This window comes from Vulpes vulpes, chromosome 5 (genome assembly GCF_048418805.1).
Source record: "Vulpes vulpes isolate BD-2025 chromosome 5, VulVul3, whole genome shotgun sequence".
NCBI classification, from domain to species: Eukaryota; Metazoa; Chordata; class Mammalia; order Carnivora; family Canidae; genus Vulpes; species Vulpes vulpes.
The window spans coordinates 65153158-65174196 of NC_132784.1; the positions used below are offsets into that span (position 1 = coordinate 65153158).

Genomic DNA, 21039 nt, shown 5'->3' on the forward strand with positions numbered 1-21039 from the left:
GCCGCGGGGCGGGGCCTACGAGGGGAGGGACTGACCCCGGGGGCGGGGCCTCGGGGGCGGGGCTAACGTTCGCTTTCCTAGGCTTGGGGGCCGGCGGGAGTGGCGCTCCGGTCCCGGATCGACGCGCACCGCCCGGGAGGCCCCAAGGGGAGGGCGCTCCGGCCCTGCGAGCGGCGTCCTGACCGGCGGCGCTAGGACCGTGTGGGGAGCGGCGGGGGCGGAGCAGGCGGCACCAGGACCCGGGGGAACCGCGGCAGGCGGGTGGCGAGCAGGCCTGGGGGCCGGGAAGCTGCGGGCGGCGGCGCTGGGCCCGGCGTGGCGAGAGAGGCCCTGAGATGCCGAGCAAGAAGAAAAAGTATAACGCGCGGTTCCCGCCGGTGAGCACGTGGCCAGGCCCCGGAGGAGCGGGCCGGGCTCTCTGGAGGCTCGGGCCCGAGCCGGGCTGGGGGAGGTTGGTTGCGTGGGGGGGGCGGGCGCACCGTGGTGTTCGGGGTACGAACGCCCCGCCCCCTTCCGTGCCCTCTCGGCGTCCGTGTCCCCAGCCCTCTTTCTCCCCGGATAACCTCTCTCGTTAGCCCCCAGCACCCCTTTCTGGGATGGAGGCGACAGGGTCCGAGTTTTCTGCCCCCTCCCCAGGCGCGGATCAAGAAGATCATGCAAACTGACGAAGAGATTGGGAAGGTGGCGGCGGCAGTGCCTGTCATCATCTGTATCCTGTCGGGGCCTGGCCAGGTTGAGGGACCTGGGGTAGGGAGGGAGCCCGGGGTCGCCTTGTTTAGGTTGGGGATCCCCCACCCGTGTTCTCCTTGACGCTCCTCAGCCCGGGCGCTCGAGCTGTTCCTAGAGTCGCTGTTGAAAAAGGCTTGCCAGGTGACCCAGTCCCGAAACGCCAAGACCATGACCACATCCCACCTGTGAGTGGCCTGGGGGCTGGTTGGGCCCAGTGGAACCTTGCCCCAGGAGTTCACGCGCTTAGGAGAGGTGGGAGGCTGCTGGGAGACCAGCAACGCCTCGAATATGGGTGGGTTTGAACTGGGGGAGGAGGGGTTGGGTGGTGTAGCAAGGCGAGAAGGTTCAGTAGTGAAGATGGGATGGAGGTTCTCCAGGCTCTATCCTCCTGCTATCTCCTGCTGTCCCTTGCTGAGAACCCAGACATCTGGGCCTCAGCTGAATTCCATCTTCTCCTCACCTCTTCCAGGAAACAGTGCATTGAGCTGGAGCAGCAGTTTGACTTTTTAAAGGATCTGGTGGCCTCTGTGCCTGACATGCAGGGAGACGGGGAAGACAACCACATGGATGGGGACAAGGGTACCCGCAGGTGGGGAGCCAGGGCCAGGTGTCCAGGCAAGGAAGGCCAAGGCCAACTGGGGTTGGGGTGACTGGCAGGGGGTGGTCAGGGATGGTGAGACCTCTGGGCAGATGGACTCTACCTTCCCAAAGGGGTCGGAAGCCAGGCAGCAGTGGCCGGAAGAATGGTGGGATGGGAAGCAAAAGCAAGGACAAGAAGCTGTCAGGGACGGACTCAGAGCAAGAGGTGAGTGAGGCCCGCAGCCCTCTGGTCTACTGTGTGGTGTGGAGGGGGCGGTCTTGTATCTGGCCTAGCATGCTGGCTGGACACCCGGACCCATCCTCACCTATGGTTTTTTGTAAATTAGGGCTGTAAAGTTAAGGCTAGAGAGTTCAATGTCTTGTCCCTGCCACTCCCAGGGATCTAGGCTCGCCAGTGATGGGCTCATGCTTTTCTTGTCACTTCTGACCCCTGCTTTGCTCCCAGGATGAGTCTGAGGACACAGACACTGAGGGAGAAGAGGAGACACCCCAGGCGCCACCCCAGGCTGGCCATCCCCCTGCCCACTTTCAGAGGTAATCAGCTTGGTGGGACCAGATGAGGCTAGCAGACTCCTCAAGGCTGGCCTGCTCTTGTGGCCACTTGGTTTTGTTGTTTGTGGAAGATTTGGTGGATGAGAGGGGAGGAACTGAGGAGGGCTTAAAGGCAGAATGCTGCTGTCAGAAGATCCCCTCCCCTGCCCCCACCCAGTCCCATTGGAGGGGGCCTGGGTAGGAGCTGTGTGACCTGCTCTGGGTCCTTCCCTTCTCTGGGCTCGGCTGCCCCTGGGTACAGAAGGCCGGGGGCTCCATGCTCACGAGGGTGGGGTAGGTGGGCACTGGCAAGGGGCCTGATCTTTCTCTTCTGCTTTCTGCCCTGCAGCCCCCCGACACCCTTCATGCCCTTCACTTCGACTCTGCCTCTGCCTCCAGCACCCCCGGGCCCCTCAGCACCTGACGCAGAGGATGAAGAGGACTATGACTCCTAGCGCCCTCTGCCCCCCCCAGGCCACACCCCCTTTTAGTTGGTTTTAGTTGCTCTGGGGGGAGGAGAGAAGATAGAGCTGTTCTTAAATTTATTAAAAAATTAATAAAAGGGAACACCAGTGTCTGTCCCAGCCTATGTCCAGGGCTTTGTGGCCACCTCCCCATCCATCTACCTGTTTTCCCCATCCTGAGCTGAGGCCAGAAGTGGTGGTAGGCAGGGCAGCAGCTGAGTGGAGGGAGGCTCCAGAAGCCATGGTCCTGCCAGGGTAGGAGCAGGGGTGCTGACAGAAGGCAGAGTGGTGGTGGAGGACTGGAGCCAGAGGTGCTGGTTGTGCTGGAGGATGACCTGTCCTGTTTTGCTGTGTGACCCTGGCAAGGTTCCTATCTTTGAGTGGTCTCTCCTTATCTCCCTGGTAGAGATCTTTCTGCCTACTCCGGGCTACTGCAAAGGGACAGATTGGACAAACAATGGGAAGAGGCCTTGCAAACTATAGACCTCTGTGCCTGGTGCCATGAAGGGCATGTGGGAAGGGGCAGTGGGAGCAGAGACAGGTGGGATTGTCAGGGGCCTCAGAGATCAACTTCTGAGCAGGAGAGTGACCCATTTGGTCAGTCCACCCCCATTTCTGAGTAGACACTGGAATCGTGGGGTCCCCAAGGCAGATGTGTGCTTTCAGGGAGCAGGGGCTTGGTGAGGCTGGGCAGGAGATGTGGTGGACAGTGGGTAGACTTGAGGTGTATGTTCTCAGTAGATCTAAGTGTGTGGCAAAGTGACTGGCTGTGGGGCTGAGAGGGAGGGAACCCTTAGGGACTGCTAGGTTTCTTTCCTTAGTGACGTGGGCAGGGGCCCTGTTCCAGCTGGAGGACACAGAGAAAGAGCAGGATTAGGTGTTAGGGTCACAAGTTGGGCTGTGGCGAGTTTGGAGTGCCTGTGAAGCTGTGTGGAGAGGTATAGGATGGGTACTGGCATGTAGGGGACTGGAGACAAATGTGTGAGCCTTGAGAGTAAGTGACTTCACCCCAGGGGGAGAGGGGAAGGCCTGGGCAGGCCACCCAGGGAGACTGGACAGCAGCCACACCCAGGTGCCCCCTGCCCCCCACCCTTGGGCACTGGGGGTGCCTCCAAATGTGTCTGGGAGGAGGGAGAGGTAGGCAGCTGTCACAACAGCTTGGAGGCTTTAGGAAAAGCTGGGTGATGGTTGACGAGGGAGCTGGAGGTGAGAAGCTGAGGTGGGAAAGTGACACTCAGGCCTGAGAAGCAGAGATGAGAGCCGTGGCTCAGAGTGAGGACAGAAAGACAATTTTTGGTTTTGTTTTCTAAGATAACACAAATGCAAGCTGTAGTGAGGGAGGGAGACTGATGCAGTGAGGTGAGCTTGCCTGAGGCTGGTCTTGGCCTCCACTTCCGTGGAGGATGATGAGTGGGTTTGGCAGGAGTCCCGAGATATTCAGGGTTTATGTTGTGTTGTGTTGTATTGTATTGTATTGTATTGTATTGTATTGTATTGTATTTATTTATTTATTTATATTTATTTATTTACATTATTTATTTATTTATTTACTTATTTACTTATTTACTTATTTATTTATTTATTTATTTATTTATTTATTTATTTATTTATTTATGAGATAGGCAGTGATAGCATGAGAGAGCAGGAGTGGGGAGGAGAGGGAGAAGCAGGTTCCCCACTGAGCAGGGAGCCCGACGTGATCCCAGGACCCCAGGATCATAACCTGAGCCAAAGTTAGAGGATGCTCAACCAAGTAAGTCATGCAGGTGCCCTGAGGTATTCGGATTTTATGCAACAGTGTCTGACTTCTTTGGGGCATAGGAGGCCAGGTGGCAGTGTGGAAGGGCCTGGGCACCTGGAGCCTAGGGGCACTTGGGTCCTGTCTGCCTCTCGTCTGGTTGTAGAGCCCTTGCTGTCTTTTTGGGATCATCTCTCTTCTCTTCAACCTGTAGTATGTGCAGCTGATCCCACTCCCTGAAGTTAGGGGGTATGGATGTTGCACCACATCTTATGGCCGCAGTGAATCGTGCAGGCTGGGCCGTGATCCTAGCAGGCCAAGCAACACACCTGAGCCCTTGACGTTAGGCGGGACCATTGGAGAAGGATTTTGACAAGATGGCTAGCTTTCCCATGGCGCTGGAGGCAGCAGGGAGCCCTTTCGGGAGTCCTGACGAGAGTGACAGTGGCCACATTGGGGTAGCAAAGCTGGCAGGATGCAAGCTGGGTGCTGCTGGAAGCCATTCCCCACCCCAAGGGGTGGTCCTGACTGAGAACAAAGTCAGCGCAAGAGAGCCGGGAAGTTCAGAGATACGGATTTCTGATGACACCAGGACCTGGTCTTGCCTGAACCCTGTTTACCTTGGACTTCTTAGTCACATGAGCCAATAAACGTTTTCCTCCTTCAAAGCCAACTGGCTTTCTGTTACTTGCAACTGGAAGAGTTCTTGCTGATGGGGATTATGAATGGGAAGCGGTCCCCAGCGGCGCAAGAGCAGGAGCAGTTTTCTCTAGCAGTCGGTTGGGCCCAGTCCAGGGGTAGGTGGACACCTGGGACCCCTGGTTGAGGGCGTGCCACGTGCCAAGTATGATGAGTGGGGTGGGAGAGGAAGAGACCTTTGGAGCTGGTTGCTGGGCTGTGTCCAGAGATTAGGTTCTACACTGAGAAGTTTCAGAGTGCCTGGGCTGGGGACGACAGGAGGAAGGCAAGGAGAAGTTTCAGAGTGCCTGGGCTGGGGACGACAGGAGGAAGGCAAGGTGCTGGAAGCAGCCTCTAGACAAAAGGCTTGACGAGGCACAGGTGAGGGGGAGATACCCAGGAGCCAGTGGCCTGGGTCTAGGCCTGTTCTAGGCCTGTTTCTTCAGTCTGGGCAGTGGGCTGATGAGTGTACCCTCGGGAGCCAGGCCCTGGATTCAAATGCTGCTAGCCTTGAGCAAGTTCTATAGCTTCTTTGGGTCTCAGTTTTCTCATCTAAATGGGGCTGGTGATTACCTATGCTGGTTATATATGCTATACTAAATGTGCTTGGTAGTTACTAGTTGGGGCCAAGGGTTGACTCAACAAACTCAAAATACATAAGCTCAAATGCAGTGGATGTTCCTCACTTGCTCACATAAGACTCGTAATGGGATTTGTCTGATCAGTGGCAGAGCTTCTCCAAGGGGGACCTGAGGTCCCAGGGCTCCTATCTCGTGGTCCTACCATTTTCAACCTGTGACTGTCAGGCCAGTGCGGAAGGGACAAGCTCATAACCCACAGAGGTGTTTGGGGGCCAGGACTGTAAGTGGCCCATCGCCTCTTCACTTCCTACTGGAACTGTCACAAGGTCCCACCCGAGGGCAGCTGGGAAAGGTGGCCTAGCCCACCTGTGGTTGAACCAGAACTGGCTGGTTCTGCCCCAGGACCTCCCAGGCCTTTGGGAAGGGCCTGACCCAACCTCTGCCAAGTGTTAGGGGTGCAGCCTCCTGAGTGAGGGTGGGGGGCTTAGGAGACAGTACCCCTGGCTGGGTTTGGTCTCTTGGTGCATCCTGGGAATGGGAAAGATGGCTGTGCCCGACAGGCAGCACTGGGCACCAGGAGTCAGCAGCTGGTCAGCAGTCCCATCTGCAGAGCTCTGCCTGGGCCTGGATGATTTTCTCTTTTCGTTCTCAATTTCCACTGTGGAGCCTCGAGCCTTGGGCCAAGTCCTATCTGAAGGCCTCAGCCCAGCCTTGGCTCCACCCTGGGATGGTGTAAGCGGGACTAATACGTGAAATGGGCAGCCGCTTCTGAGGCAGCACGGCCACCAGGGACTGCCACCCTTGGGTGAAACGTATGGACGCAGCCCTCCTTGCCAAGTGGAAAGGCTCCCTCCGTTGTTCACCTGAGTATTCATGCAGCAAGCGTTCCTTGAGCACCCAGCAGGGAGAGGAGAGGCCAGACTAGCCACCGGGAGCCTGAAACAAGGAGCATGCAATCCCTGGGGGCTGGAGAGGAAGGTAGTGGCCTTAGAACTCACACTGCTGGTAGGAATCTCAGGTGGTGCCACCACCCCAGAAAAGGGTCTGGCAGCTTCTCCTTGAGTCTGTTGACTGTGCTTCCCTGCGGCACAGTTCCTCTAGGAGTTTGTCCACTGACAGATGCATCCAGGAATGGTCCTGGCCCCCAGCCAGAGACAACGCAAATGCCCAACAACAAGAGCATGAATAAAGAAATGGGAGAATATTGGGCAATCGAAAAACACTAACCACTGTTGCATGCAACATCTCGGGCGGATCTTGTAGACATTCTGTTGAGCAAAGGGAGCCAAACACAAGACTACACACACTATGATCTAATTCATTCAAATGAAGTTCAGGAACAGGGAGCAGGAGTCAGGGTGATGGTACCACAAACGGGGGTGATGGGGCTGGCCGGCTGGGGGCGCAAAGGAGCCCTCTGGAAATGTTTTACCGCTTGAACTGGGTGGTGCTTGTATATAAAAATACATTAAAGCTGCACATTTAAGGTACACATTTTTACCATAGCCTTATAAAAATTTTATCTACCTATTGAGACCCCGTTGCATGCTAGGTAGTGACAATTATGTGTGCTCTCGGAGTTGATTCCTGAGGGGGAGAGGTAGACAATAAGGAGATAAATAGTATATCAGACAGTAATACATGCCCTGGGGAAAATAAAGCATAATAAAGGAGGGAGGAGTAGGGAGTCCTGGGGCAGGAAGGGTGGCCCCAGCCATTCCATGCGGGGTTCAAGGGAGACTCTGATAAGGTGAGATTGGACCCCATTAAGTAAGGAGCTATCTGAGGAGAGGGCTCCTGGCAGAAGGACAGTGAGGACAAAGGCCCGGAGGATTGTGATTTAGTCCTGTCAGGTTTCTCTGTGGGCTGGCCCGGCTCCCACTACCTCATCCACCACCCAGAAGCCTGATCGTCGAGCCATTACCCTGTACTTGGCCTGCCTTGTCTGGGATGTGTTTTTGTGGCAAAGTCTCAGGAACTCAGAAGCTTTCTGAAGGGGAAGAAGGCAGTGGTGTGGACACATGAGGAGCTCCTATCCACATGTGCCCTGTGCGGGGTCCAGGGGTCCAGTGAGTGGGGAAATGGGAGTTAATGGCTTCCTCCTCTCACTCAAGGGCCATCCTTTCTCAGATGCAATAGGTTTGGCTCCAGGACATGGACAGAACCAAGTTTCCAGGCCATGGACGCTGTGGCAGCGGAATGACACCCGTGACCCAGATGCTCTGCCAGGGGCCTCGTCCTTCCTTTCTTGGGCAGAGCCTTTGTGAGAGCAGCAGGTGGCTCTGGATTCCTGTAGGGGATTCCCTGTAGCTGAGGAGTGAGGCAGGAGTTGGGTGACCCTCACTTCTTTTCATCAGAGGGAGCTATATTCTGAAATCATTTCCATCCTATTTTGTGTGCATGTGCATGTTCAAATGTCATTTTTAAAAAAAGTGAAATAAGGACTAAGGTCTCTGCACCCACCCCGGTAATCAAAGAGCTCCAACGGAAAACAGAAGATCCCACATGACACCTGTCAGAGTGGCAAGAATAGGAAGCCATATAAACATGATAGCTGGTAAAGAGCTGGTAAATGGAAGTCTGGTGCTTTTGGTGGGAGTGTAGCCAGTCAGGATGTTTGCAAGGGCAGTTTGACATCTAAGTGCCCTGGCAGGGTCCACTCCTGAATAAAACCTCTCACAAATAGAAAAACGTGTCCTAGGTATGTTTTGAGGTGGTGAAGAGCCAGAGGCTGTCAGATAGCAGTGTGGACAAAGCTTAAACATATAGTGTTGCATAAAAACCAGAAAAACACAGAACAAGATACACAGCAGAGCCATGTTTGTGGAAACTGAACCTAGAGGAGGACAACAATCTTGCATATTTCTGCCAATTACTCTGTGGCCTGGGACAACTGACTGAAGGTCTCTCTATTTCTGTTTTCTCATCTATAAAGTGGGGACAATAGCAACTCCTTCAGGGACATGTGACGATTAAATGAGATTTGATACATTAAGTGCTTAGCAAAGTGCCCAGCACACAACTAAGCACACAGTACAGTGCCTTAGGTCACTGCTGCATATAGAGCTCAATGCCTAGAAAGCAGGTTGGAAGCGCATGTGCCAAACATAAGAGCAGGGGCCTATGGAAAGCTGGGATAGGTTGGGGATGGGCTGAAGGGAAGGTTCATTTCAAAAGGAGTTTTTTTGGAGATGCTGGTGATGCATGGAGTGCCCCAAGCAAGAAGCATGGGCTAGGGGATCCCTGGGTGGCTCAGCGGTTTCATGCCTGCCTTTGGCCCAGGGCGCGATCCTGGAGTCCCGGGATCGAGTCCCACGTCGGGCTCCCTGCATGGAGCCTGCTTCTCCCTCTGCCTGTGTCTCTGCCTCTCTATGTCTATCATAAATAAATAAATAAAAATAAATCTTAAAAAAAAAAAAAGAAGCATGGGCTACTTCAGACTATGCTCCCAAGTTAAATAAAAACAGAAGATATTGCCAATTGTCATCCTCCAAAATTGGCTAAACCCATTTATCCTCCTAGACAGTGTCTCACAAGGATAGGAGAACAGTGACCCTGAAGTATTTATGGGATCTTGTATGTTTTTATCACTCACTCACTCAACAAATATTTCTGGGCACCTGTTCTGGGCTCTGGGGAGGAACACAAAAGATTTGACAACCTGTAGCTTGTGGTCTGACTCTGGGGTCTTTGCTGAGGGTCACACTGAACTGGAAGCTGCTTCAGGGGTGTCTTTGGGACTCGGCACCGTGGCAGAAGACATCAAGACCCAAGTCAAGAACTACTAGACTTGTCCCTTTTGACAGCCACTTCCCCAACCAGAACTAGACCAGGAACTGCAGGCAGAACTATCTGGACTTCACTGCAATGACTGTTAAAGAGGGCGATGTCTCCGTGTGTGCGCGTGTGTGTGTGTGTTTGTGAGTGAGTGGTACCAGCATGTGTACAAGTCCCTCTGCCCCAAATCCTGAGTGTCAGCCAGGGTTAACTACAGGGCAGAAGGCACATTTCCTGGGAAAATCTGAACTGGCTCCAGCCACCCCTCCACTGTCTTCCATCCTTCTCCCAGGGTGGTGAAGGGGGACCTGAGTACATGGTGATCCCCACCCTGGGATCCTGAATCATGGCTTAAGTAACAATACTCACTGGAAAAGTATAAGACTGTGTCTGTGTAAAAGAGCCAGATGATTGAGCAAGAATATAGGGGTGGAATTAGTACCTTGACCAGGAAGAGGGGCTTCTGGGTGATTATTTTTTCCATTTTGTTTTGTTTTGTTTTATGTTATGAAACTGACCACCTTCTCTATACCCGCCCCCCCCCCAAATTGACCTCCTGCCCCTCTGGCTTCTGTTCTAGCTGGGGATGGTGTAACTGGAAGACCAAAAACAAAAGTTACAAACACCTAAGGGCTGAGTGGTAGGTGCCAGGAAGGGAGAGAAAGCAGAGAGGGAAGGGAGACAGGGTGTGAGTGTGCACACTGTTCCAGGAGCTCAGAGGAGTGGCCCTGACCGCTGAGTCCTTTCCCCTTCCTTGTTCCTGCGAGAGGCATGGTGCTGGTTTCCAGCCACAGACTCCCTGTGGTGGTTGTGCCCTGGGACCCGGTGTCACTTCCACTCCCCTTAAGTGCTTCAAGTTGTGTTTCTGCCTCATGGGTTCTCTGCCCCCATCTGCCCCCTCTGTCTGGAGCCACATCTGACCTTGCTGGGAAGCTGGACATTTGTGGGGCAGGGGGATGGGGGATGGCAGGTGCGGAGAGCTGATGATGGCGTAGGGGCCCCTTAGAAGGGGCCTCCTCCACACCCCTACCACATACAAGGCAGTAGATTACCCCATAAAAGTCTGGGCTCTGCAGTGATGTTCCCTGTATTTTATAGCACAACACTTATCAGCTTTGTAGTCATATAACCCTGTAACACATAACCTGACCTCTCTGTGCCTCAGTTTCCCTATTATGAAACAGGCATCATCTTTTTCCCTACCTCCTGGGGATGTTGTAATCTCTGAGATCTACAGAGATTTCTTGACCCTCTGTTTTGTGCCAGGCTCAGTTTTAGGCAATGGCATTTGACCTGGCCCTGTGTACTTGACCTTGGGTGAGGGTGGGGGTTTCACCCCTCATTGCACTTGGAATCACTGGGGGTCTGTGAAGGCTACTGATGCCTTGGGCCCATCTGTGGAGATTCTGATCTAACTGCCTGGGAGGCCCAGTATTAAAAGCTCCCCAGGGGGTTCTAATGTAAGCCGGGGTTGAGAACCGCTAGGCTAACAATCCACAAAACAACCTGGAACAGTGTGTTGCTTCTAAGCCTTCCATACAAGGGTACAAGGTGCTGTTCCCTCTCCTAGACCATCATTATCTGCCGCCTGAGTCATCCTCAGTACTCCTCACTGGCTGCCCTGCCTCCAGGGTCCCTGGGGCTGAGTCTTTCTCCACTGTGGGACCAGAGTCCTCTCTGCAAGCTCAGATTTAATCTTCTGGCTGCCCCTGTCTCCCTGGGTTTGAATCCTACTGCCCTCATGACTGGAAAATGCGTCTCCTCCCAAAGTAATTATCTAACCGCACCTACACTGTCAACCCAGCTCACCTCCCTCCACCACTGTGTTAATTAACTCCTTGTGTGCCACTCATATCTCTCTCACACACACACACACACACACACACACACACACACACACACACACACTCAATGCCTTCGCCACATGGGCTTTCTCAGTCTTCACAGACCCTAATACTACGCAGCCTTTAAAGCTCAGCTCAAATGTCACATCCTCCAGGAGGCCTTCCTGGAAGCCTGGCTGAAAGTGGCCTCTCCTTCCTTCGGTCTTGGGTTAGTGTTTGTGTGATATACCTTACCTCATCTGTTTCCATTTGAATCTCTCTGTGTCCTTGTATTTAGAGTGAGTTTCTTGTAGGCAGAATAAGTTTGAGTCTTGCATTTTTAATGCAATCTGACAAGCTCTTCTTATTAATTGGCACGTGTACACCATTTTACACCCTTTTTTATGGTACCAAAATACATGTATGATTTACCATTTTAACCACTTTTAAGTGTTCAGTTCAGTGGCATTAAGTATTTAAGTATTGTTGTGCGACTGTCACCACCACCATCCATCTGCAGCATCACTTCATCTTTCCAAACTGAAACTCTGTTCCCATTAAACACCAACTCCCCCTTATCCCCAGGCCCCGGTAAGCAGTGTTTTATTTACCATCTCTGACTTTGACTATTCTAGATATCTTATGTAAGTGGGATCACACGATATTTATATTTATGTGTCTGACTTGTTTCACTTAGCATAATATCTTTAAGGTTCATCCATATCTTGGCATATGCCAGAATTTCTTTTTTTAAACGGCTGAATACTATTCCATTAATGTCCACACCACATTTCATGTATCCATTCATTCATTGAGGGGCATTTGAGTTGTTTCCAGCTTTTGATTACTGTGAATAATGCGTCATGACCATGGGTGTACAAATATCTATTCCAGTCCCTGCTTTCAATTCTTTTGGCTATACGTGCAGATGGGGTATTTCTGGATCATATGGCAATTCTATGTTTGAATCTCTGAGGAACTACCATACTGTCTTCCATAGCAGCTGCATCATTTTACCTTCCAGCAAAGCACGAGATGCCAATTTCTCCAAATCCCCACTGACACTTGTTATTTTTTGTTTTTTGCTTTTTGTATTTCTCCTTTTTTTTTTTTTTTTTGGCAAGTTAAACACATTTACATTTAGTGTATGGATATATTGGAATATGCTATTATGTGACTCCAAAAATTTTTACTTGTTCCTCTATTTTTGTTTCCTCTTTTTTCTTGTTTGTCTTTCTCAGTGATTAACATTTTTGATGAATATCTCCTTCCCTAATTATTTCTCTATTTTTCTATCAGTTTAGAACTTACCTTTCTGGTTTTTTTGTTTTGTTTTGTTTTGTAACTACTCCTACAATTTTACCAGGTGTGCTAACACAAGATGTTACAATTAAATGATATCTTCCTCTCCTTCCAATCACAAAAGGGCTTTAGGACTCTTACACTTATGTCTCTTTCTCTCACCTTACCTTCCATTCCATTGTCATCTAATATTTCCTATTTTTTATTCCCACAAATTAGATGCTATTACTGTTACTTGAGACAAACATTGCCCATTTGGAATTAACTGTTTGTTTACTATTTTATTTGCCCATCATTCCTTCATTTTGCATTTCTTTTGTAGCAATGATGCTGAGTACATTTTCATGTGCTTATTGGCTATTTGTATGTATTTTTTTGAGAAATGTCAATTCAAATCCTTTGCCCATTTTTAAAGATTTTTTCTTTTTCTTGAAGTAGAGGTGACATACAATGTCATATTAGTTTCAGGTTTACATTAGTTTACAGGATAGTGGATTGCCGATTCAATATATTATGCAATGGCTCACCACAATAAGTGTAGTTACCATCTGTCGCCATTCAATGTTGTTGCAATATTATTGGTTATATTCCTTGTGCTATACTTTTTAATCCCTGTGACTTATTTATTTTATAACTGGAACTTTGTACCTCTTAATCCCCTTTGCCTATTTCGTTCATCCCTATATCCCCTTCCCTCTGGCAACTACCAGTTTGTTCTGTGTATTCATGAGTCTGTTTCTGTTTTTATTTTGTGTGCTTGCTTTGCCCATTTTTATATTGGGTCATTTGCCTTTTTATTGTTGAATTTTAAGAGTTATTTATATATTTTGGACACAGGTCCTCTATCAAATATATGGTTTGCAAATATTTTCTCCCATCTGGTGGGTTACCTTTTCACTTCCTTGATGGTGTAATTTTTTAAAAAGATTTTATTTAGTCATGAGAAACACGGAAAGAGAAGCAGAGACACAGGCAGAGGGAGAAGTAGGCTTCCTGCAGGGAGCCTGATGTGGGACTTGATCCCCATCGATTCTTTTCCCATTGAATGGTCTTGTCACCCTTGTCTAAAATTAACTGACCATAAGTGTAAGATCTCCTATTTCTGGATTCTCATTTTTTTTTTTTTAGATTTTATTTATTTCTTTGACAGAGAATGAGAGAGAGAGAGAGAAAGTGCACAAGCAGGCAGAGTAGCAGGCAGAGGGAGAGGGAGAGGCAGACTCCCCACTGGGGAGGAAACCCAACATGGGGCTTGATTCCAGGACCCCAGGATCATGACCTGAACCAAAGGCAGACGCCCGAGTGAGCCACCTAGGTGCCCCTATTAATTTTCTTTTGGATGCCAAACATTGTGAATTTTACATTATTAATCTGGATTTTGCTGAATTCCTTTAAAGAGTATTGAACTTTTACTGGTAATGTAGTTACCTATGGGTTAGGTTTGATCATTTCAAGATTTGTTTCAAGCTCTTTTATGGCAAGCCTAGAGTAGCTTTCATTAACGGTTGATTTAGGCTCACCTCCAAAGTATGGCTTGTTTGGTTCTCTACTGAATTTTCTGCGTATTCAGTGATATTTCTCTACTCTGACTAAAGAATCTTCTTACAAATATTTCTAGAACTGTGTAGAAGAATTTCTAGAATATTCAAATAACTGGGAATTATTTGTCTTCAGCTCTGCAGTAATTGCTCTTCTCTCTCACTTTCTAAGGATTTTATCTAGGGCAGCCCAGGTGGCTCAGCGGTTTAGTGCCGCCTTCAGCCCAGGGCCTGATCCTGGGGACCTGGGATCGAATCCCACATCGGGCTCCCTGCATGGAGCCTGCTTCTCCTCCTGCCTGTGTCTCTGCCTCTCTCTCTCCGTATGTCTCTCATGAATAAATAAATACAATCTTTTTTAAAAAAAAAGACTATTTATTTATGAGAGAGAGAGAGAGATCACACATGCACAAGCAGGGAGAGCAGCAGAGGGAGAGGGAGAAGCAGACTCTCCACTGAACAGGGAGCCCAATGTGGGACTCCATCCCCGGACCCCAGGATCATGACCTGAGCCAAAGGCAGACATTTAACCAACTGAGTCACCCAGGTGCCCCTGTTCTTCCCTTGAACTGTATTTTTGTCCAGCTTTGTGGAATTTTGCCTTATGCCAGGTGCAAATTAGTATTTTCCCTAAAGCTTAAGGGGATCCATCTACAAGGTTTGGAGCTCTTTTTCTACATAGGTTCTTTTTTTTTTTAATTTTTTTTAATTTATATTTATTTATGATAGTCACAGAGAGAGAGAGAGAGGCAGAGACACAGGCGGAGGGAGAAGCAGGCTCCATGCACCGGGAGCCTGATGTGGGATTCGATCCCGGGTCTCCAGGATCGCGCCCTGGGCCAAAGGCAGGCGCCAAACCGCTGCGCCACCCAGGGATCCCTCTACATAGGTTCTTAAATGTTCTACCTCACAAATTCTACCTGTCTTTTGCCTGTCCAAACTCTGATCTCTGACTCCTTAATCAGTGAGACTGATGGACCCTGTCTGGATTCCCCTCCTTGCATGTAGTAGGGCATTTACCTCTGGGCAGGTGGCAGATGTAGATGACCTGAATGATGGTAGGGCTTACCTCACCTGCTTCCCTTTTCTCATGGATTACGGTCCTGTGCAGTCAGTTTTCTAAAATATAGAAGTAGTTTTCCTAATGCTTTGTCCAGTTTCTCAGTTGTTTGTGGCAAAAGGATCAATTTGGTAAAACTTACTTTCTCATGGCCAGAATCAGAAGTTCCTCTGTCCTCCTTGGAATACCCCAAATCCTTTGCCTATTGCTCTTCTGAGATTCTTCCCATGTTCTGATTTTATCATAATCGTCATTGCATGTTTGCCTCCCTCTGTTGGATTATGGCCATCTCAGGGGCAGAGGGCTTGTTTTATTCACATCTGCATCTCCAGGGTATCTCCTGGTTACTTGGCACATGGTAAGCCTGTGGTGGGTGTTTGGTCTGCCCTGGCCATCTTCCTTCAGGACACCTCAAATCACATCCCTACCTTTAGAGTACTGCTCCTCCCACTCCAATGAGGTGGTAGTGCCAGAAATGCTGGTCCACATTCCCTTCCCACTGGGTTCCTGTGATTGGTGCAGGGATGGCCACAAGACTCGAGGCAGGGCATGTCAGAGTCCTTCCCTAGGATTTTTCAATCTGGGAAGAGTTTTCTTTTCACACTGGTGGCAAAGGTCCAAGGATAGCAATGTCGTGCTCCCTGCAGCCAACATTCCCATCAGAGAGAATGAAGGTGACAGAGAGAGGGAAATGGAGATGAAATGAAGAGGAGAGTAACATACACACGCACACACACACACACACACACACACACACACCTATACACATGGAGGCAAGGGGCCCCGAGTCCTGCCATCCAGGCAAAATTGGGCTCAGGTACACCTTTGCCCTTTTCATGAGTTAGTCATTTATTTTACCATTTTTTGGCTTAATATAGTCCTGTCAATCGCAAATCAAAAGGACTTGACATATAAAAGGCATCTCTGTACATTTGCTGAATGAATGGAAATAATTTGCATACCTGCCTCATGCTCAAGGCACATGAGGTAGTTTTCAACAAGAAGTAGGAAGATAAGGGATCCCTGGGTGGTGCAGCGGTTTGGCGCCTGCCTTTGGCCCAGGGCGCGATCTTGGAAACCCGGGATCGAATCCCACGTCGGGCTCCCGGTGCATGGAGCCTGCTTCTCCCTCTGCCTGTGTCTCTGCCTCTCTCTCTCTCTCTCTCTGTGTGACTATCATAAATAATAAATAAAAATTAAAAAAAAAGAAGTAGGAAGATAAAATAAAAATAGAAGTAGAAGATCAAAAACATAAAGATATGATTTAAAAGAAAATGTGAAGATCAGGTTCAAGAACATAAATAAATAAATATGAAGCCCATAATGCGTTCTCAGATCTATTAACTGAATATCATGTTCATCTCTGAGCTTCCTGGCAGCCAAAGCAGCCAAAAACAAAATGGGAGATGTAGTGAGTTAGCTTCTTCCCTCTACCCAAGGAGCAGATAGCGCCTGCAAGTTCTTCAGGGGAAAGAACATGTATCCTAAAGGAAAAGTTTCAGAGGGGGCTCCATGAGGAGGTAAAGGGTGGTGTGGTAGAGGCCATCCCCAGCCACATTCCAACTGCCAAAGCCTGTAGTGAGCCTCCTGGATCTGGTCCTCAGAACATGGGCCTAGGAAACAAGTAAGGTTGCCAAGTGTAGTTGTTTTTTTGTTTTTGTTTTTTTTTTAATTTTTATTTATTTATGATAGTCACAGAGAGAGAGAGAGGCAGAGACACAGGCGGAGGGAGAAGCAGGCTCCATGCACCGGGAGCCTGATATGGGATTCGATCCCGGGTCTCCAGGATCGCGCCCTGGGCCAAAGGCAGGCGCCAAACCGCTGCGCCACCCAGGGATCCCCTTTTTTTTTTTTTTTAATTTCAAGTGTAGTTGTTAATGCCGTTAGTCTTGCTTTGAACTTTCAGTGGCTCTGGTCACAGTTGGTCACTCCCCCCTCTTTGAAACACTTTCTTTGCTTGGCTGGGAGCCTTTACTCTCTCCAATTCTTCCCCACTGGCTGCTTTCTGGTGTCCATGGCCCCATCTCTCTGGCCTCTCCTGATCTCTGAAGGGTGGCAGGCCCCGCTCTAATATCCAGACCTCTCCTCTTCTCTCCTCTCTCTGCCTCTCCTGGCCCAAGCCTTCCAGTGTCTTTCCCAGATGACAGTCCCTCATTCCACCCTGGCCCTCCTGTCTAATCTCTAGTAGTCAGAAGGACCTTTTAAAAACATAAATCAGGGGTGCCTGGGTGGCTCAGTGGTTGAGCATCTGCCTTTGGCTCAGGTCATGATCCATCCTGGGGTCTTGGGATGGAGCTCTGCATTGGGCTCCCTGCTCAGTAGGGAGTCTGCTTCTCCATCTCCCTCTGCCACTCTCCTTGCTTTTTCTGTTTTTCTCTCAAATAAATTAATATAAATAAATAAATAAATAAATAAATAAATAAATAAATACAAACATAAATCAGCTCACATCACTCGCCCTCTCAAAATCCTTTGCTTGATGGCTACTTTCTCCAAACAAGGTTTATGGGATATAATTAAAGATTATTTTTGTCTCCCAATGTTCCTCTAAAATGCATAAGAGAATTTCTCCCTGTTCCCACAAATGAAGTTATGACTTTCTGTGCCATGTTTTCTTACAGTCCTATGATCACCTGAAATCACTAAATAGAGTTGTTAGACTGTCCGTTTTGCATGGTAGCCAAATCTCTACACTTGATGAGATAGTTTCCATTTCCCCAGCCATGTGGTCCCTGCTGATGAGGAAGAGGGAAGTCAGGTCTGTCTCCCTCCCTTCCCTCCTGCTCCCCCAGTTTGAGAACTTGCTGCTGTTGGAGCACAGGGAGGAAGGAGGGTAGGGGGTGCAGAGAGTTCTTCCTTGATTGGCTCTGGATAAGATGGCCAGTCACTCTTTGAGTAGCAGGTGTTTAAATTGCGTTCTTGCCCTGTGGCGGCTTTACAGCTCCTTTATGGGCTACCTCCTTGACTGTAACTCCTGGGAAGTGGGCAGAGATTCTCTTTTGGCTGGCTCCAGTTTTCTTTTGCTTGGCACACACCTACCTTCATTGGGTACCCCCTGCCAGATAACAGAAGCCACCTGGACGGGACCTCCTGCTACCTTGCCGCAGGCCAGTTCCCACTGTGGTTCCATAGCCATTCTGGAAGTCTCATGTACCACTGACCTACAGGACTGCCATGGCTTCAGGGAGCCCACCTGAGCTCTCCAGGCATCTTCCTTTAAGTGCTTGTCCCCAGACTTAGAGACTAGCAGGCAGTCCCTGGTCCTACTCCCTGAGGGCAGTATTAGGGCTCCTTTTCTAAATCCGTCTCCTCACAAAGTTTCCCTTTCAGGATCTACTCTATTTCTTTATACTCTTGAGGTGGATCAGGGGTTTCAAGAGTGGCAAAATGAAGGGGCGCCTGGGTGGCTCAAACATCTGACTCTTGATTTCAGCTCAGGTCATGATCTCAGAGTTGTGAGATTGAGCCCCATGTAGGGCTCTGTGCTGGGCGTGTAGCCTGCTTAGGATTCTTTCTCTCCTCCTCCCTCTGCCCTTGCCCTCCTCAAAAGTGGCAAAATGGGTTTTTCCAATATCCTGTCACACTTTCCATCATGTTTAAGACAAACGTAGAGTCCTTCTTATAGGACAGTCCCCATGATCTGACTCCTGAGTCCCACAAAAGTTTAAAATATCAAATATTGGGAGCACCTGACTGGCTCACTTGGAAGAGCTTGTGACTCTTGATCTCAGGGTTGTGAGTTTGAGCCCCACATTGGGTATAGAGATTACTTAAATAAATGAATAAATTTTAAAAATGAAATAAAAACTTAAAAAAATAAAAAATACAATGTCAAAGAATTTTACAAATAATTGGATGTTAGTAAATATAAAAACTTAATCAAAGTGAATGCCTTTCCAGGAAAATATGAAATGTCAAAGTTGGAACAAAAATATCAAAAATTTCAGTAGATCAGTAACCAGTAGAGAAAATTATCATCTAAGACTCCAATACTAAAGAGTGCGAATGAAGGTACTTTTACAGGGATGTTCCACAGACTTTCAAGGAACAAATGGTCCCTATCATGTATCAGTTGTTCCAAAAGACAAGGACTGGCAACAGATTTGCCGGGGAAGATGGCAGATGACAAGGATTCTCTGCCCAAGCTTAAGGACCTGGTATTTCTCAAGAACCAGCTGGAATGCCTGCAGCAGCGTGTGGAAGAAGTCAGCAGTGGTGTGAGCCAGGAGGGCTCACTCTTGTCCTCCCCATTCCTCAAGGGCTTCTTAGCCGGCTATGTGGTGGCCAAACTGAGGGCATCAGCAGTATTAGGCTTTGCTGTGGGTACCTGCACTGGCATCTATGCAGCTCAGGCATATGCTGTGCCGAATGTGGAGAAGACATTGAGGGACTATCTTCAGTCATTGCGAAAGGGGCCTGACTAGCTCTGGATCCCATGGAGGAGAAAGGATGAGCACCTCTGGCCTGCAGTTAGAGGCCTTTCAACCACAGACACCATATTTGGCTTCCCGACCTATCACCTTTTGCTATCTCCAACTTGCCCACAGCCTTCATCCTTGCTTTCCTTCCTGCAGAGGGTAAACAGTGGCTTATCAGCCAGCAGTTTAGATGCACCTCCTTAACCTCACGGAACTGACCCTGAAACTGTGGCTTCTAGAGCCACCAGCCCCTTTCTCTTCCATCCCTGACTGTGGAGTTTGCAGCTGACTCTGATTCTCAGTATACTCTCTAGCAATGTACCACAGCTCCTCCCTCCTGGATCATAGGACTCCTGGGAGCTGGCTCCATACTGATTTTCTCCAAACTTGTTACAATTTCCACTGCCCCCTTGCTAGCTATACAGGCCATCCAGGGTCTGGTTTGAGCACGAATGTAGAGGACGGGGGTATGCCAGGCCTGGGCCATCCCAGGCAGGCCTACTGGACCCTGATGCTACTCTTATCCACTGCTATGTATGGTGCCCATCCCCCATTGCTGGCACTATGCCATGTGAATGGCAAAGTGCCCTTCCAGCCCTCCTCAGCTGCTGACTGAGTTGACCAAGCTACTGTTGTGTGCCTTCCCCCTCTTGGTGGGCTGGCAGGCATGGCCCCAGGGGGCCACACCATGGCGCCAGGCTCCCCCATTTGAACTATCAGCTCTATTCTATGGAGCTAACAACAACCTAGTGATCTCTCTTCAACGTTATATGGACCCCAGCACCTACCAGGTGCTGAGCAATCTCAAGATTGGAAGCATGGCCTTGTTCTACTGCCTCTGTCTCCAGCACCTCAGGGCCTAGCAGTGCTGCTGCTGATGGTGGCCTGTTATGCAGCTGGTGGCCTCCAGGACCCTGGGAACACCTTTCCTGGATCTCTGTCAGCGGTTGCTGCTGGCCCCATGCCCCTGTATATCACTCCACTGGAACTGCTGCTTTTCATCCTGTACTGCCTCATCTCAGGCCTCTCGTCCATGTACACAGAACTGCTCATGAAGCGACAGGGGCTGCCCCTAGCACTTCAGAACCTCTTCCTCTACACTTTTGGTGTGCTCCTAAATCTAGGTCTGCATGCAGGTGGCGGCCCTGGCCCGGGCCTCCTGGAGGGTTTCTCAGGATGGGCAGTGTTTGTGGTACTGAGCCAGGCAGTAAATGGACTGCTCACATCAGCTGTCATGAAGCATGGCAGCAGCATCACAAAAACAAAACAAACAAATAAACAAATGAAAACACCAAAAGGCAAGGACTGAGAGAACGCTGCGTAGTTCCTCATATGACTCCCAAACCGGCTAGAGACAGTATCAGAAAAGGAAAATATAGAGCATTTTGCTCTGAATGCAGATGTTAAACTACGACCTAATTGGATAAAATATAGAAGAATGCCCCACCTAAGGATGGGGAAAGGACATCTTAAGACATCCAGAATACAACCCCCCACTCAGACATTCATGGATCCAACTACATCAAAATTAAGAATTTCTATTCCACAAAGATTCTCAGAGCTAATATTGACAGACAGGTGGTTGCAATCTAGTGAATAAAGAACTCCTATAGGTCAATGAGGAAAAGAAACACAATAGAGAATTGGGCAGTGAATATAAACAGGCAACTCAGAAGATTTGGCTAAAAATGGCAAGAAATTAATGACGATGTGGTCAGAGAAATAATCAGTGCAATTCAATTAAAATTACAATGAGATACCATTTTATAACCATCAGGTGAGTGAAAATTCATAAAGCAA

At 49.3% G+C, this 21039-nt stretch overlaps 2 protein-coding genes and 2 pseudogenes across 2 annotated transcripts; all 4 read left to right on the top strand.

Moving 5' to 3' along the window:
- Positions 1 to 61: 61 nt before the first annotated feature.
- On the top strand, positions 62 to 4735 carry DRAP1 (DR1 associated protein 1). The gene is made up of 7 exons (XM_026004398.2): positions 62 to 377; positions 637 to 709; positions 821 to 914; positions 1199 to 1318; positions 1441 to 1534; positions 1775 to 1863; positions 2210 to 4735. The coding sequence occupies exons 1-7, from the start codon at positions 336 to 338 to the stop codon at positions 2313 to 2315; spliced, it is 618 nt and encodes a 205-aa protein (XP_025860183.1). The 5' UTR covers positions 62 to 335; the 3' UTR covers positions 2316 to 4735.
- LOC112924029 (cytochrome c oxidase subunit 6B1-like) lies at positions 4440 to 9346 on the top strand (annotated as a pseudogene).
- A 9590-nt stretch (positions 9347 to 18936) lies between these two features.
- On the top strand, positions 18937 to 19245 carry LOC112923971 (SLC35A4 upstream open reading frame protein-like). The gene has a single exon (XM_026003900.1). The coding sequence runs from the start codon at positions 18937 to 18939 to the stop codon at positions 19243 to 19245; it is 309 nt and encodes a 102-aa protein (XP_025859685.1).
- A 310-nt stretch (positions 19246 to 19555) lies between these two features.
- On the top strand, positions 19556 to 20548 carry LOC112924028 (probable UDP-sugar transporter protein SLC35A4; annotated as a pseudogene).
- The last annotated feature ends 491 nt before the right edge of the window (positions 20549 to 21039 follow it).